This window comes from Tenrec ecaudatus, chromosome 9 (genome assembly GCF_050624435.1).
Source record: "Tenrec ecaudatus isolate mTenEca1 chromosome 9, mTenEca1.hap1, whole genome shotgun sequence".
Classification (NCBI taxonomy): Eukaryota; Metazoa; Chordata; class Mammalia; order Afrosoricida; family Tenrecidae; genus Tenrec; species Tenrec ecaudatus.
In genome coordinates this window covers 68,418,316-68,436,886 of record NC_134538.1, presented here as the reverse complement: position 1 = coordinate 68,436,886, position 18,571 = coordinate 68,418,316, and the positions used below count along the sequence as shown (strand labels likewise).

General features: G+C 39.9%; 1 protein-coding gene and 1 non-coding gene across 4 annotated transcripts in view; one reads left to right on the top strand and one right to left on the bottom strand.

Annotated features, from left to right (window-relative positions):
* The window catches only part of POU6F2 (POU class 6 homeobox 2), a 618,450-nt gene that overhangs the window by 106,987 nt on the left and 492,892 nt on the right, over positions 1-18,571 (top strand). For 2 of the 3 annotated variants that reach the window (XM_075557540.1, XM_075557539.1), the window contains exon 1: positions 17,747-17,764. The exons of the other annotated variant lie outside the window; for it this stretch is intronic. In XM_075557540.1, the coding sequence (XP_075413655.1) occupies positions 17,747-17,764 (18 nt within the window). Of the gene's footprint in view, positions 1-17,746; positions 17,765-18,571 lie in introns of those variants that run through there. 3 annotated transcript variants of the gene reach the window in all.
* LOC142457465 (U4 spliceosomal RNA) lies at positions 16,717-16,857 on the bottom strand. Its single transcript, XR_012786194.1, has one exon. It is a non-coding gene; the product is annotated as a U4 spliceosomal RNA (small nuclear RNA).

Here is an 18,571-nt window from a genome sequence, read left to right as displayed (position 1 = left end):
AAAGAAATAAAAAGAACATCTAATAAAATGCTGGCAAAATGAATGATAAAACAGCCGTTTTTGTTTTAAAAACATAATAAATTAGGAGTTTCTTCACATGATAGAACAGATTAACCTAAACTAGCATCAAATATCCTAACACTATCTTATAAGCATTCCAATTGAAATCAGTGCTCAAAAAGAATGCCTTATTTCACTGTTGTTTTTTTAACAATGTTATAATATTTAAAATAGTCAACATTAAATCCAATGTTAAAATAAATGGAGAGATGGGATCATTCTTAATAAAGATATTAATACATTTCTACATCCTAAAAGAATCAATGGAGAGCTCTTAAATTTGATAAGATTTCAATAAATGGCAGCTTATTATATAATTCTACAGTAATCCTGGCTTTGCTTTATAGGGCCAATGACATTGGTTACATGCTCTTGGCTGCTAATCCAAAGAAGGTGTTTCGAATTCACCCAGCCTCTTATGGAAGAAAAGATCTGACCATCTCCTCCCAGAAGGATTACAACCTTCGAAACCCTATAAGACAATTCTGTGCTCTTGTATGAGGTGGCTATGAGTCAGAATTGACTGGACCCGAGAACAATGCTTTAGAAAAAGAAGTTTATTTCATTCACTTTGAGAAACAAAACAAAATATTTGGATATTTTCAAACAAAAATAATTGCTATCCTTCATCATAATATTATTATCAGTGCAAAGAAACATTGAACAATGGGAGGCAAGAACCAAATATCTTGATTGTAGTTGACCTTGAATATTATGAAGATGATAATTATTCCTCATCCCTTTTATTTTAGAATTTGAATTCTAATGTTTAGTAGGAAAATACATAGCTGAGACTGTCTATGAAATTAAAGAAAATAGTAGAATCTGGAGAGGATTTTTGCCCTACCATAAATATGCTTATTTTTGTGTATATATGTTTATGTATATGTGTATGTATACACATACACATATATTTACACTTATTTATTCATTTGCTTCATATATCCAAATGATAGTAAAAAATCAGATTTATGTGTCCATTCAAACATAGTCTTTTGCTATTTTGGAAATGCATATGTCTTCAGTTAATACCACATATTCACATAAATTATGAATAGATTATAGGATTACTCAAAAAAATAAAATCAGAGAAAGAAATATAGTGATGAAGGTTTTTTATGGATAGAAAAGTCACTTCTTATCCTAAAAGCAATGAAAAACACAGAGAAAGAATTAACAAATGTCACTACTTGACATTTTAAATATATGCTCATTAAAAAAACTTTACTAAAAATAAAGGGAAACAAAATCTAGAAAAAAAAACTTGGAATGCATACATTTTTTAAATGGGAAAATCCTACCAAATCACATATTATTGAACTTCATTAATCTTAATTTCCTGATCCAATATGTGCATAATAACGCCTTTGGTCATTGACAGGGTTAAAAATAATGTATGCAATTAGAGCACACCCTAGTCCTCAACATCGCGTCAGGTATGAGTTTAAAATAATTACTGCTTTTTTTATATCCGTAGGAGTCCTGGTGGTGTAGTGGTTGCGTGTTGGGCTGCAATCCACATGGTCGACAGTTGGAAACCACCAGCAGCTCCACTGCAGACTGGGGCTTTCTACTCCCATACACAGTCTTTGAAACCCACAGCAGGTTGCAATGAGTCAGTATGGACTTGATGGCAGTGAGTTTGGTTGGAATTCGGAACCAAGTCCAATGAGAAAGCCCTTAATAGAAAGACAAGCAAGAGATGTAATTTATAAAAGAAATATAATTAGCTAATAAATGTGAAACGGTTAGCCTTACTAATGAGATGCAGATTGAAACATTAACAAAATGCCAGCACCCATTTTATAAATTAAGGGGGGAAATTAAAGGATAATGTGAAAGAGAGGCACTCTCTTATACTGGTATCATAAAACTTCCACCACCTAGCCTTAAAGGCAATTTGGCCATGGTCCATTGTCTTTTAACCTGTAATTCACTCATAAGAATGCATTTAAAACTGTCAAAATTTTATCTTTGTGTGAATAGTTGGGAACAACTTAAATCAAAGGGCTCTTAAGGTTTTTTGATAACCCAATCTTATCAATAAAAATATTTTTCTCTGTACTATTTATCCATATATATATTTCATTTCATTTTGTACTGTTCACATTTACTATTAAAAGCCTATATGAATAGAATGGGGGGGGGGAAACGAACTAAAAATAGAAATTCTAATACTTTCTTCCAGTACCTCAATGCATATCCTCTTTGAAGTCACTGGCCTATCTATCGGAACAAATGTTATATGACAATTTGAAATCACAATTTTAGGTAATATGACTTTTGTGGGGGAAATGCTTACAATGCAATGCTAATATAGTATGTAGCTTAAAAATTCTCCAAACCGAACTCACTGCCATTGAGTTGATTCTGCCTCATAGCTACCTTTAGGACATGGGAGAACTGCTCGGTGATTTCCAAGACTGTTGCTCCTTACCGGGATACGAATCCTAATTTTCCTCCCGCAGAGCTACTCGTGACTTGAAACTGCCAACCTTGTAACCACTGTGTCACTGGGCTCGGGGCTACTTGTGTGTCGCTTATTCACGATTATATTTCCAGGACCTAGCCCAGGAGCAGATACTAAGTCTTTAAAAATATTTATTAAGTGAAAAGTGAATTTATAAAGCAGACTAATACATTTTATATGCAATGAGAGATTGTCCATAAGCATACCACACAGATATGTACTTATAGTTATATGAACAGTTATATATCATTGTATATAATACATGGATGTGTGTATGTAATACATACATAGATGTATGTAATGTATGGAGCCCAGAAACCCACAGAGGCAAATTTACCTTGTCCTACAGGGTCACTCTGAGTCAGGAATGACTTGATGGCAGTGACTTTGGTTTTGAGTTTTGGGTGGCGTGGGTATGTGTTGAACTGTTAGCCACAAGGCCAGCAGTTTCAAGCCACCACGCCTCCTCGTGGGAAAACGAGGCTTTCAATTGCTGTGTAATGTTAGTCTCGGAAAGTCACAGTCCTACCCTGTCTTATAGGATTGCTATGCGTCCGAATGGATTTAATGGCAGTGAGAATCTGGAGAACACTATGCTGGATGAAATACGTCAAACACAAAAATCTAAATATTGCACGATATCACTCTTCCAAAAAGTCAAGAATAGATATAGACATAGCAAACAACCTTCTTTGGTGGCTGTCAGGGGTGTAAGAGGGACGGAGGGTACATATCTCGTAGTAACACCCACCAACATCTACTGCTATTGCGTTGATTCTGACTCACAGTGACGCCATGCAGGGTTAACAAGCCTATAAATCTTTAAAACATCTGTCTCATTTTTCTCCTGTGAAGCATGTGGTAAGTTTAAACATCCAATCTTGCAGTTTTACCAGCTCAGTGCCTAACTGACAGTGAAATTCTGGTTGCTGCTGGTGCCTTGGATTCAGTTCTGACCCATAGCAACCCTATGCACCACAGAATGAAGCACCACCCAGTCCCATGCGGCCTCACAATTGTCCCAGTGTGTGAGCCCAGTGTTGCAGCCACTGTATCAGTCCATCTCCTTGAGGGCCTTCCTCCTTCTCGCTGCCCCTCCAGGGACTGGTCTCTCCTGACAGCAGGCACAAAGTACATGAGACGAAGTCCTGCCATCCTGGTCGCTTGGGAGCACTCTGGCTGCTCTTCTTCCTAGACAGATTTACTTCCTCTTTTGGCAGCTCATGGTACTTTGAATACGTTTTTCCAGCACCACATTTCAAACACATTGATTCTTCGTAGGTTTTCCTTGTTCTATGTCCAACTTTCACACGTCCATGAGGCAATTGAAAATGCCATGGATTGATTCAGACCCACCTTAGTCTTCAAGGTAACATCTTTGCTTTTCAGTGCTCTACGAGTCCTTGTATAGCAGATTTACCTTAGGCAGTGCGCCATTTTGTCAACTTCAGTCGTTTCTCCTTTTTTTCATGATGTGACCTGTTGGTCTAGTTGTGAGGCTATTGGTCTTTACATTGAGTTGTAATCCACACTGAAGGCTGCAATCCGTGATCTTCATCAGCAAGTTGTTTCAAGTCCTCACTTTCAGCAAGCAAGGTTGTGTCTTCTGCATTTTACAGGTTGTTAATGAGCCTCTAATCCTGCTGATTGTGTGTGTGTGTGTGTGTGTGTGTGTGTGTTTGTAAAGGTAAGCCAGCTTCTCTGATGATTTGCTTGGTATGTGGTGAGAGGATAGAGCCATGGCACACACTTTTCCTGATTTTAAACTGTGCAGTATTCCCTTATTCTGTTTTTCCAACTACCTCTTGATCCATGCATAAATTCTGAATGAGCAAAATTATGTGTTCTTGAATTCCTATTATTCCCTCGGATATTCATAGTCTTTTAATGATTCACCTTTTCTGATGCCTTGACAGTCAGTGAAACACAAGTAAACAACTTTCTGGTCTTCTCTGCTTTTAGCCAAGATCCATCTGATGAAGCAATGAAATCCCTTATTCCGAGTCCTTTTCTGAATCCAGCCTGAACCGCTGGCAGCTCCCTATCAATGTCCTGCTGCAACCATTGTTGGATGAACTTCAGCAAAACGGCACTTGTATGTGATACCAGTGATATTGTTCTATAGCGTGAACCTTCTTATGGATCACCTTTCTTTGAAATGGATATAAATATGAATCTCTTCTAGTCAGTTGGCTAAATATCTGTCTTCCAAATTTCTTGGTGTAGACCAGTGAGTGCTTCCAGTGCTTCATGAGTTTGTCAAAATATTTCTATCGGTTAGCCATAAATTTTTGGAGCCTTGTTTATGGATAATGTTTCAGTGCCACTTGAACTTCTTCCTTCAGTACATTGGTTCTTGCTCATATACTATTTCTTGAAATGGTTGAATGCCAACTCATTCTTTACAGTACAGTGACTATTTCCATCTTCTTTTTATGTTTCCTATATCATTCAATATTTGCCAACAGAATCTTTTAAGATAACAACTAGAAACTAGAATTGTATCTTTAGTTCTTCAGCTCAAAATATGCTGAGTGTAACCTTCCTTTTTGACTTCCTAACTCTAGATATTTTCACATTTCATTATATTATACTCTGTGTTCTTGAGCTACCCTTTGAAAATTTCTGTTCAACTTGTCAACTTAGTCATTTCTTCCATTTACCTCAGCTACTCCACAATTAAGAGGAAGTTTTAGACATTCACCTTGATATTTTCTCTTTCCTATATTTTCAGTGACCTTTTACTTTCTTCATGAACGATGTTCTTGATGTTCTCCCACTGTTCATCAGGTATTTTGTCATTAGTGTTCCATGCAACAAACCTCTTCTTGAGATGTTCCCAAAATTTACAAGTCGTAGATTCTAGGTTGCGTTTTGGATCTGGTGGAGGACTTGCTTTACATTTCTTCATCTTTATCTTGAACTTACATATGGTCAATTGAGATTTTGTTCCACAGTCGGCCTGGTTTTAGCTACTGATATTGAGCTTCTCCATCATCTCTTCCTACAGTTATGTAAAATTGATTTTTGTGTATTATATCTGTATATATTTGTATTGGTGGAAAGGGGTATTTGCTATGAAAAAGTAATTTGTTTTACAAAATTCAATCATGTGATCTTCAGCTTTGTTTCTATTGTCATTTCCATATTTTTCCAACTACTCTGCCTTCTTTATTACCAAATTTTGCATTCCAATCACCAATAACGATCACTGTATCTTTCTCGCATGATTGCTCAATGTTCAGTTAAAGATGTTGGTAGAATACCTAAATTTTCTTCATTTATGGCTGGTGCATAAATTTGAATAATAATTGTTCTGAATGGATTTCCTTTAAATGGAGATATATAATCTTCTCATAAACAGCATTCTACTTCAAGGTAGATCTTGAACTGTCCCTTTGGACAATGAATGCAAAGCCATTCTCTTAAACATCATTTCTGGCACAGTAAACTGTGTGACATCCTGGTGACCCCATATTGTGGCCAAGCAGAATTGGAGGGGTCTGAGCTGCCAATCTTTTGGTTATGAAACAAGTGAAAACTCTTTATAACATGCAGGAATTTTTTTAATCAAATCCTCTTGTGAGGCTCACAGGCCACACTGCCTCTGTGGCTTTCCCTCCAAAGTCCCCTTCTCTGTGGAATATGCTGCATATCTCTCTCATCCCCCTCAATCGCACTTGCTGTTCCTATCATCCATCACTACCCAAACTCGGGGCGTTCATTTGATTGTTCATTGTGCTATCACCAGTCTTCTCACTATAGTTTTAGCAGCATGAGGGCACAGGCTTGGTCTGTCATGTTCCATGCATGGCATAGAGTACTCATTCAATACACACTCATTGACGAAGGGAATCTGTATCATTGAAAACAATCCCAACACCAAAGTTAAATGAGAAGGAAAAACCAACCAAACAACAGTAATCTTTGTACACCATCAAAGCAATTCATCCTCCAGTCAGTTCTGAAATGTCACTCTAATTTATATTTTGGATTAAGTATCAGTTGCTGAATCTAACTGACCAATATATCTTTTTAACATAAAAAACTTGGGGATTCATTTCCTGTTTTGTTATTTCAGTGTTAATGTAAATTTATTGTTATGATTTTGTTAATTAAAAAATTCTTAGTGCTTTAAGCAAATACATAATTCTGAAGGTTTGATTAGAGTTGGTTTGGCTTATGAAGGCACCCCCTTAGCAGCCCCCTTCAGAAACTTCAAGGCAGGGCAAGCCTGGGAGTCGGGGCATTGATCCAAAAGGGTTTCTGAAAGGAGCCATTTGTTTGTGGGCATGGAGGAAGGGGTGAGCCCTTAGATTCCAGTGTGTGAGAAAGTGGGAGAACTCTGCTACCTATCTTTTTGAAAACGTTTCAAGCAAAAAGCAACCGGAGAAGTATTTCAGAAGCCTAAAAATTAGCAGAAAAGAAGATTTTTCATTACAGGTAGATTGAGCCTTTTTCAGTGGGGGTGGAGGTGGAGCATTGGTACATTAGTGTCATTGGATGAACTCTGGCATTTACCAGTGGATATTGAGTTAAAATTATATTTATTGGGCATTGAATTTAAATAATCTTTATTCAATCTATAAGAGCACATTAAAATATTGCTACAGAAAGCACAGAAATTTTTATCAAACAGAAATACAAAATCCTGAAGCTATTGTTCCTCAACACAGCCTCCATCTCGGTCTACACATTCTCAACGTGTTTCCACTTTTCTTACCCTTTTCCAAAGAATTCCATGGTCTTCAATTCACAGCACATCAAAATGACAGCTTTGGCATCTTTGAGGGCCTTAAATCATATTCTTTCTAAATATTCTTTGAGTTTTGCCAACAAAATGAAGTTTGAATGGGCAGGATCATGGTTGCTGGGTGGACAGGGTAAGGTTTTCCAGCAAAATTCTCATAGAATCGCCTTTGCTACCTTCAAAGAATAGGCAGATGCGTTGTCATGGTGGATAAAAATTCCTCTACAATTTTCCTGATATTTTTCTCACCAATGATTTTAAAATTTATTTAATATTTCTTCATATTAAACTCATATGATTTCCCCATGTCCTTCACAAAATTCTACCAAGATTGCACATGTGAAATCACACAGTTTCCATAACCTTCTAATCTTACCTCTCTGTCTCAAATGTCACTGGGCCAGTAGTTCCCCCAGAGTAGTCACTCTTCTCACTGTTGTACTTTCTGAATCATAGTGATAACATCAAGACTCCCTGGTTATGATTTATTCCACAAAATTATTTTTATTTGTTTTGACCTTGCTTAAGAGATGGAAAGATCAGCTCCTTGACTCAATTCATCTTTGCATAGTGATTTTGGGCACCATCAAGTCAATTTCTAGACTCAGGTCATCAGTCAAAATTGAAGTCCCTGTAGAAACTTCAGTAGCTATTGCTTTCAGTGATAATTCTACAGTCTTCTTTCACGAGTTTCTAGGTTTCAGCCACTGTTTCTTCACTGGTCAAGGTTGACCATCTTTATTCTCGTGGGATACCTTTGAGGTCTTTCTGAGCTTATTTAAAATGCTTGATCCATCTAAAAACTGCTACTCTATGTGGGGAAGCGTTCCAGTAAACTTGCTTAGACTCAATGATTCGGGACAATATCCAGTTAAGTTTTCTTAAAATTTTGATATTAGTCCTGATCGCATTTTCCCCCACAAGGCATAGAAAAAAAATTCCTTTTACCCTCCTGATATCACTCTAATGAGATTAAAAGACAAATCTATTACTGAGAGAACTTGTCTCCAGCCATTCACAGAGACATGATTAACGTGCACTGTTTGGATTAAAAATGGACATGCAAAACTGGAATTCTGGGAGAAATGCTTTTTGTATTAGCGGTGGATGAAGCTTTTATTGACAAAGCAATTACAGCGGTGGGCTGCGGATAGATGGGACCTTCTTTGTTGATGAAAGCGTCACCTATTATTGTGGAGCCCCTTGTTAGTGCATGGTTAATATGCTCACAGTTAACCAAAAGGTTGGAGGTTTGAGTTCACACTGAGGTGTGTCAGAAGAAAGATTCAAAAATCTAATTCTAAAAATCATCTATTGAAAACTAGGAGTCCTATGAGAACATGGAGTTGCCCTACATTGGAATCTGCTCAATAGAAACAGTGGTGTTAATGATTTTCTTTTTTTAAATGGTTGCATCTTGTTGCTGTTCTTAGATGCTACTGAATTGACTCTGACAGTAGGATCTTATGTACAACAGAATGAAGCCGTGCACCATCGTCACTTTGTTATGTTTGAGCTCGTTGCTGCAACACTGCATAAGTCAATCTCATTGCGGCTCGTCCTCTTTTACACTGCCCTCTACTGTACCAAGCATGATGTCCTTTCCCAGCGACTGGCCTCGTTTGATAACTTGGCCAAAGTACATGAGACAAAGTCTCACCATCCTTCCTTCTCAGGATCACTCATGGTGTATTTCCTCCGAGACAGACGTCATTGTCTTCTTTGTTCATCTGGCAGTCTGTGGTCATTTCAATGTTCTTTGCCAACATCATACTTCCAATGCTTTAATTCTTTTCTAGTTTTCCTGATTTATACACCTTTTAGTGACTAATTTTTAGCAGTGATTGCTTCTTCTTCTTCTTCCCAGTCTTCCTAGTTTGTTCTTAGTTCCAAAACGCCACTGATGCCTGTTCACCATTGGTGACCTAGCTGGTCTTTCAAATACAGGTAGCACACCTCCAGCATCACAGTAACATGCAAGCAACCATAGTTAACTGTGGTAGTTACATAATTACTGAGAGGATTACGAGTGAAGGAGTGGAGTCTGGCCTGTCAATGAAGATATAACCAATGAGGCCTCTGTGTGGGACTGGCCTTCTGAGAATTCTGGGAACTCCTGTATTTTCCTCCTTGGAGGTGGGAGACATTTCTCTCTATGCTGACTCCCTTGAAGACTCTACTGACAAGGCTGACTCCCTGTGAGACATCCCTGAGGAAAAGCCACATGGACCTACCTTGATGAAGCCCTGGGTGCTGGAACAGCCATGTGGGGATCCCTGCCAGCGCCGAGATGCTCACAATGCCACTGAATCCAAAGACTTTCTACCCACTGGCCTGCGATCATCCTGCATCCAGCGTCATTGCATGTGTTTGCTGAATCTGAGGAGGACTTTATAATTGGTATCAGACTTATGGGCTTGGAATGGACTGGATTAGGATGCTTTCTGAATGTATAATTACACTTTCTATAAAACTCTTTCGTACACATATGAGTGTCTATGCATTTGTTTATCCAGTCTGCCCAGACTAACATAAGGAGCAGGGGTGATGTCACTTTAATGATCTAGGAAAGTAGGTCAGTCTCCTGTTCTGAACACATTAGCCACACTGATGACTACAGGTGCTTACGGTTATTGAACAAGTGAGTCGTTAACGATATTCAGTGACGTGCTTATTTCAGCAGCACATATACTGGAAAAGATATTCAGTGACAAACAGCAGTCTGTCTCCTCAGTTCCATTTATTAGTGGAGCCCGTCTTTACCAGTGATTCTGCAGATGGTTGGAGTGACACCTTAGACCAGCATGAGTCGAACGATCAGCAGTTTCAGTATGACTACTTTAAATAAGGAAGTAAGCCTAGAAGACCACAAGTGAAGATCACTGGGGAGAGCATAAATATAAATATATCAGCACACTGCTTCACAGAAAGGGCCTGTGTTTGTGAGTGTACATACCAATTCCACATGGTAAGTACCGAAATGAAACCCATGCTCTCCCAGCTGATTGCAACTCGCGGTGACTCTAAGTCAGAGTAAGACTGCCTTGTCAGGTTGCTAAGGCTGTAAATTAAAGTATTACCCAAAAGGGCTGTCATAACCCTTTGGTTAGCAGTCAAGTGCTGTCCCCACTGCAGCATCACCACCAAGCTTCTGGAAGTCCCCTAAGGACTCCTTTTATCCACAGGGGAAAACTCCAACTACTTTGTTTACAGAAAAGAAAGATAAAGGGTCCTAAGAAAATGCTGTAATTGTGAAGGAAAGTACGTTTGGCACACTCCAGAGTCTGAACCTCGTTTTCTCTTGCCTTTATTGACGACTAGTAGATGGTGAAAGTGTTGATGGTCACAAACATTTCTTGATCTTTCCATTCCCCATAGTTCTCTAGCACAACACTTTGCACATGATGAACTGTCAATAAGTATTTGCTGAATTGAACCAGTTTCATTTAAGCAGGCCCTGAATCAGAGCTAAGACCCAATTCATGCAAACTAAAGAAGACAGGATAGATATTAATAAAGACTGACCTTGTTTTAAAATTGACCTCGATTTCAAAGGCCAGAGAGGTGCCTAAACATTTAGGGATGTTTCATTTTACAGTATGAGCGGGGAACGAATACACAAAGTATTTTAAATATCAACTAATAAATTAATCGAGTGAATGAGCTTGGGGCAGGGTGGGAAGAGCTCATTTAAAACAAAACAAAACAAAACAAAAAAGCAAACCTCCCAGTTCATGTTTTTTGTGAGAGCCTGAATCCCCAGGAATGAGAAGATTTAGCTAATCTTTCCAATCACAGTCTCCCTCTCTCCCCACCCCCATCTCCTTGGAATTATGTTATCTCTGCTCTTCTTAAAAGCTCAGAGCCTTTTGAATTGGAGTGGCATTCAAAGGACAGTCAAGGGTCACCCTTGGAATATTGAAGGAGAGTGGATTACAGGAGAGGGAGGGGCAGGGAGCAGCTGGGGCTGGGCAGAGGCCCTACAGGCACAAGGCAACAAATGCTCAGAAAACTCCAGGGGAGCTGCTATTGGCCCTGAGAAAGCTGCCCAGGTTGCTACTTAAGTACAGGAAGGAGCAACATAGCAACCCACGTCATTAGTGATCCGGTGTGGAGAGTGCAGTTTGTGAGTGGAGAAAGGAAAACACATATTACTGAAATCAATTACAAAATGGCCTTTTAACCAGAAATAGAATGGTTCTTTCAGAGAACATGGATGCAGGAACCTTGTAAAATTAAAAGCCAGATACTGTTTTAATGAAGGGATAAAATTCAACATAGTCTACATCTTCGGCAGAAAGAGCAGGCTGTCTGCTCCTGTAAAGATTTACAATCTCAGAAACCCTCAGAGTGAAGTCTATGGAAGCAGGATTTTCTCTCTCTCTGTGTTATATGTCTATGTTTAAACATAGTTATTTGTTTGCTTAAATGTTTATGTTTAAACATATGTAGTTATATGTTTAAGCGATAAGGCCTTCAGATGTGAATATCAAATTCCTCAAAAGACTTCAAAATATTTGTTCTTAAATCCCATCTCTTCTTGGAATTTTCTTATTCTTTTTGTTTCTTAGGTAGAGATTTGAGGTTTGGTTTCCAATACAACCCAATCAAGTGAGGGCTGATTATAGGTCAAGCATTGCGCTGATGTTTCGGACAATTCGAAGGCCGATCCCTTCTATGTGTCAGTAGTTACTGATTTTTGTTTTATATATGTTTTTGGTGGAGATGGGAGGTGGAAGGTGGGAAGGTGGCTCTTGAATTTCTGAAAATCTGAGGATTTTTTTTTTCACAGTAACACGCTGACACTTTTTCAGGGGAATTGCAGACACAGAGCATGGAACAAGCAATATTGAGAGCTGTTATTATTACTGCAGAAGGCTCAGGTGGCACAATGCTTAAGGGGTTGTTTGCTCACTCACAAACTGGTGGTTTGGCCTTATCAGCTCCTGTTCGAGGGCACCCTGGGTGGCGCATATAGCTAATCACTCGACTACTAGCCTACGACGTGGTCGTTTGGACACAGAGGTGCACTGGCATACAGGCCTAGCCTTCTGCATGCGGTTTTATCAGAGCCTTGAAGTTCTTCTCTGCATACACATAGCGGCTTCGAGTCAGAATGAGAGCAACGATTAACATCAAAGGCCTGCTAAGAGCACTATTTGTGAATTATTTGTTGAATCGACACATGAGACCTATACTATTATTCCCCCCATTTTCCTCAAAGGACAATCGAGGCTCAGAGTGATTTCTGTCCCTTGCTCAGACCACCCAGTGAGTAGAAGGGCAACCCAGCTCTCAGGCCTCAGCGTCCCACCCTTAACCATAGCGGGGTAGGTGGGGGCGGAGCAAGGAAGTGAGTTGAACTCAGTCCCCAGATACTCTGTCACCTCCTGCCTGAAAATCATCTTCATCAATTTAGAGGAATTAGAAAAATTTGGGAAGCACATCTCTGGGACTGTTCAACAGCCCCAGGGAGGCCAGAGCAGGCTCTGACAGTGGAGGTCCTGGTGCAGCAAGCTGGGTGTGTGAACCCAATTTAGAAGGTCCTGCAGAAACAGTAAAATTTCAAACGGAATTTTCAGAAATACTGGTCTGTCAGCAGGGGGCAGGGTGGATTTTCTGTTTACAGTGGAAATATGACACTAAATGGAGCTGGGTCCCTTTGGAACAAAAAAGTTTTTCTCCCCCCCCCCCCCCCCCGAACATCGGTGGTCATTTAGAAAGGCAGGCTAGAATGAGGTCTGTCTACACATTTAATGTGATATTTATTTAAGAGACTCTTTGTCCTCTGAGGAAAATGACACAATCAGAATATTGGCAATAAGATTACAGTTCTAGCTGCTAGATGACACTATTTTCAGTGTTGCTACAACATTCTTGCATTTTGTCCTTTGGTAAAGCAAAATAATACAGCTCCACAAACTACATTTATTTCCATTTCCCCTAGTGAGATGGAGATTCTTCCAGGCTGGCAAGGGACACTATCAGAGGTCCCCAGTCTGGGGCTACTCTCAGCTCCAGGCCCTGATGCTTTTGTGTGTTGAACTTGTCTAGTGGACCACCTAGTATATCTTCATGGATTCAAATACAGCCGTGGGTTTGTTAGTTTTTCAGTGTTGCTATTAAATTCTTACATTTTGTTCTCTTGTACAGCAAAATAGTACAACTACACAAACCAAACACACTTCCACTTCCAGAAGCAAACTATAGGGCAGTGTGTGGTTTGTGGGTCCCTGGTTGGTTCAAGAGTTAATGTGGTTGGCTACTCACTGTGAAAATAAAGGCTGGAGTCTACCCAGAGGTGTCTTGGAATAAAGGCCTGGAGATCTACTTGTGAAAAATTAGCCGCTGGAAAGCCTATGGGACACATTTCTACTGCGGCACACAGCAGGGTCACGTGTGAAACTTGACTCACTGCTATTGAATTTGGGGTAGAGTGTTTGAGAACACAGGTTAGATAGCCAGAGGGACTCTTGCTTTCACATCATGTACGTCCATACATGGTTAACATATGTTTAAGAAATATTAAACATATCAAGCAAGGACCAACTTTCACCATAACTTTTCTTCCTCCTTCCTCCCTACCTTCCCCTCTGCCTTCTTTCCTTCTTGTTTTCGCCCTCTTTACCTCTCTCTCTTTTTCCTTCCCTACCTTTCAGTCATTCAATTCCAACATGGTGGTTATGATCCTCACGGTAGGCAGTTCAGAACTACCAGCAGCTCCTTGGGAGAAAAACTGGGCTTTCTATTCCCATAAACAGTCACAGTCTCAGAAACCCACTGGGGGTCATATGAGTCAGCATTGACTTGACAACAGGCAGTTTTTTGTTGTTGTTGTTTTATAATTTTAGACACAATGCTGTGTATTGGGAATTCTGAGCGATGTCTGCCAATACCTTAGCAGTTTTGGAAAAGGCAATGATTAATCAATCGAAAATCTTTCATGATTTCATTGCAACTGGCAGGAGACCTGGTGGCACAGTAGTTAAAGCACTCAGTTGCTAGCCAATGGATCAGTGGTTGGAACCCCCAGTGCCTCTGCAGGAGAAAAGACCTGCTTCTGTAGCAATTTCAGCCCTGGAAACTGTACTGGGGGCAGCTCTACTCTGTTCTATAAGTGGAATTCAATCGAGGGTTCCTGGCTTGGTTTGGATTGGTGATGCATTGCAAAGACAAGGGGTCTTCAAAAACTTTGTGGGGAAATCGCATTCTCTTTTAATCTCATTTTCCCATGAACTTTTGGAAATTCCCCTGTATGTAATCTTCAAATCCACCAAAGACTCTATTTGAATAGATAAGAGTCAAAACAATAATTCTGAACAATAGGAGTGGGCACTTTGACTCTCTGACGCCTGTTGCTGGGAAGACCTGGTAAGCACCTCCTTACAGGTCCTGGGACTTCCGGGGATGAAAGATCGGGCCTTCCCATCCTGTGAACTTGTTGTCCCAGCTCCTTTTGCCAAAGATTACCCATGTGGGATATGTACAAGCAAGTATTAAGTGTCTTTGCTACGCTACTCAAAAGACTAGAAAGCAAAACCTAAATATTTTCTCTTTGGCACGCCTTAGCAACTATATATTCAAATTTTAAAATTTGAATGTACTCTGATTAAATCCTGAAACCTGCTTGAAGCTACCAGATGATGAAGAATGTTTGAATCTAGGGTGTGTGCATGCTGTGTCAATACTGCTGTATAACCCCATTACCCAAAGAGCAGATCTAGACGAGCCTAGATTGAACTCTTATTGATGCTCTTTCACAAAGGCAGCAGAAATTGAATTGATGGTGCTATTAGGTTGTCAATACCCGTGTCTCCTTTTCTTCCCAGATAAGTATACATGAAGCATCGCTCGGACAGTCATTTTAACCTCTTGGGGACAAAGCAGCTATTGAGGTTCAAGGCGACGGTCTAGATGAGGTTTGTCTGTCAGACACTCGATGCTTTGTAAAACCCAGAGCTGAGAGATTCCTCTTAGGTGGGTTGTTACCTCAATCCATAGGTTCATGTTGATGGGCTCTTTTGCTTGTTTATTTGCATGTTTAGTCCTAAAAACAGCTACATCGTATGCGTGAATCTTAAGTTGTAGTCATTTCTAGAGCCAAAGCATAATTAATGATGGGACTCCAAGATGGATAAGGATGTTGGGAGGTAATTGGCCAGGGAGAAATTGTACACTTTTCTGAGATTAAACAAGGAAAACAAAAACCAGGCTCTGAAACTGTGCCCTAGATATCACATATCACATATCATTGGCAAATGAAATACCTTCGCTGAGAACAAAGCCAATCCGATATTTTTCAGTATTATTTCTACCTTTTCAGATGGTTCTGGATCTTCATCTTAGCTTAATAGCTCTTCCTCACAAAGTGTTGAGGATTGTGGGGGCAACAAATGGTGTCATTTGTCCAGGATATCCTCTGAACAGGAGCTCAAGACCCATTTCACCCTGTAAGGGCCGTGCCTATCTCTAAGACAGGGCACACGGAACTGTGAGTCATCATCCCTCTGATGCAAATGAAATCATCTGAGATTTGTACGCACGACTCTGAGGTTAATTTTGGTATTTAATGGTAGCCATCAATGGTTAGAGATGAGTGAAGGTTGGTTATATCCCCAAGAGGCTCAGACCAAATGCTGCCACCCACAGAGATACTCATTAACTGCATGCTATTAATAATCTCCAGAGAGTGGATTCAATCTCTCTGCAAGCTTGAGGAAGCCCTACTTCTCGGTCATTTCAAGAGAGTGTAACACACCTTGAAAGGAGCGCTTCGGGTTCAATGGTTAAGCACCTGCGCTGTTCTCGGAAAAGTGCAGGTAGAACCCACCACCCAGTCCGAGGGAGAGGAGCCCAGGGCATGTGTTCCTGTGAGGATCACTACCCATCCACTAAGGTCTCTAGGTGGGGGCCTAGATGTGTTGGCCAGCAGCAACAGCCCCAAGTAATGGCAGCATGCACGTCAGGAACGATTCATCACAGCACGTGTGCCGATGCTTTGGAAGGATTTCCCGGATGGCAGAGATAATGATTCATTCATAGGCTTGCAGGTAAATTGTGCTATATCAGGGAATGACCAGTAAGTCTCCTGCAAGCTCTTCGGTCATTTATCTAAAACCTAGTATTTGTTTGAATTGTGAATGCCCTGCTAGATGTTCCTAGAAAACACCTCTTATTCTTTCAAAAAGTGTTCAGCCACCTTCGCGGTAGGTAGTAAACCCATTGCCATTGACAGATGGAAAATAGTACGTGGGCATGTTGAGTTGAAGAAAAATGTCCAGATTGTGACCAGTATTCTTCATTGAAAATCTATTGTAGGATAATAAAGAGTACTTACAACAGTACATCAAAAAGTATTGCTATGTAATCATAGAACCCATCATTAATCAACGATATAAAAAGTGAAGGTATTGTTTCTTGTCAGATTCTCCATCTAGGCATATGCACTTAAAAATAATATTGGCATTTAGTTCACATATCATGTAATTCAATTGTTCAGTCATATTAGCTTTTCAATTAGCAATGAGCGCACCTCGGCTAGACGTCATTGGCTACAATATTGCCGCTGCACAAAGCTTGTTCAATCATATTAGGAAGATTTGTGCAATCACTACCACAATCAATTTCAGAACATTTTCTTCTTGTGCTAGCTGTTAGTCCCACATTTGTTCCTATCCTTCCCCACTATGCACCTAGATAATTACCAACCAGATGCTGTCTCTAGAGATCTACCGCTCCTGGATTTCATAGACACAAATAATACAAAGCACAGATGGGAATCAAACAAACAAACAAACAAATATAAACCAACCACAATGACTAGACAACACGTAGAACGTCACAAATCAAAAGGAAGTAGAAAATATTGAAAACTGAAGCAATTTTAAGATAGGTCAAAAGGGAGACCAAATGATAAAATATTACGTTTTTAACCTAACTAAGTTTGCCATCATCAAATTTCCACTCACTCTGCCTGATGGTAAGGCTACTCACCCCCCTGCACTAATCTCAGAGAGGACTTAAAGGAGACTGAATTCCCGTAGGGACCCTACAAATGGATTTGGGGCTTCTACTGCCATCTGCGGCCTTCTGCATACTGGGTGTACACGATTTAAGCGCTGATAGTATTTCCTTTCCATCTTCTTTTGATGCTTCCAGTGTCCTTCAGCATGTCGAGTGTAGAACCTTTTAATATTGCAACTCAAGGCTTGACTTTTTTCTCGAGTTCTTTCACTTTCAGATATGCTGAACGTGTTCTTCCCTTTTGGTTTCTAGGTCTTTGCACAGTTCATTATAACATATTACTCTGTCTTCTAGAGCTGCCCCTGGACAATTCCTATTCAGCTCTTTAACGCCATCATTTCGTCCACTTGCTGTATCGATTCTATAATTCAGAGCAAGTTTAGAGTCTCTTCTGACATCCGCTTTGATATTTCCTTTCTTCTTAGTGACCTTTCGCTTTCTTCATGAATGCTATTCTTGGTGTTTCCCCCAAGCTCATCAAGCTTCTGTCGTTAGTGTTCAATACATCAAATCTGTTCTTGAGATAGTCTCAAAATTCCGAAGTGGTAGACTCGGGGTTGTATTTTGACTCTCATGGACTTGTTTTAATTTTCTTCAGCTTTAACCCAAACTTACCTATGGGCAATTGATGGTCTGTTCCACAGTCAGTCCCTGGCCTGTGGTATTTGCTGATACTGAGCTTGCTACAGATATAGTCGATTTGATTTCTGTGTCATCCATCTGGAGAAGTCCGTGTGCGTAGTCACCTTTGTGTTGTTGAAAAAGGTATTTGCTATAAACAAGTCGTCGGTTTTGTAAAATTCTATCATGTGCTCTCCAACTTCATTTCTATCTCCACATCCATATTTTCCAACTACTATTTCTTCCTCTTTGTTTACAACTTTTGCATTCTAATTGCCAATTGCCAATATTGATCAATGTATCTTTCATGCATGTTTAATCAATTTTTGAAAGCAGACTTTGGTAGAAGTCTTCGATTTCTTCATCACTAGCTTAGGTGGTTGGTACATAAATTTGAATGAAGAAAGACTGAAGAAGAATCAATGTATTTGAATGGTGGTACTGGAATAGAGCAGTCAAATACCATGCACTGATAAAAGGGGAAACATCTCTGGTAAAGAGTATGGCCAGAGTGTTCCTTAGGGGCAAAGACAGCAGGACTTCATCTTCCATACTTTGAACCTTGTCATGTTGAAGGACATCATGTTTGGTAAAGTCGAGGGACAAGAAGATGGATTGGCACCATGGCTACAATGAGGGGCTCAACA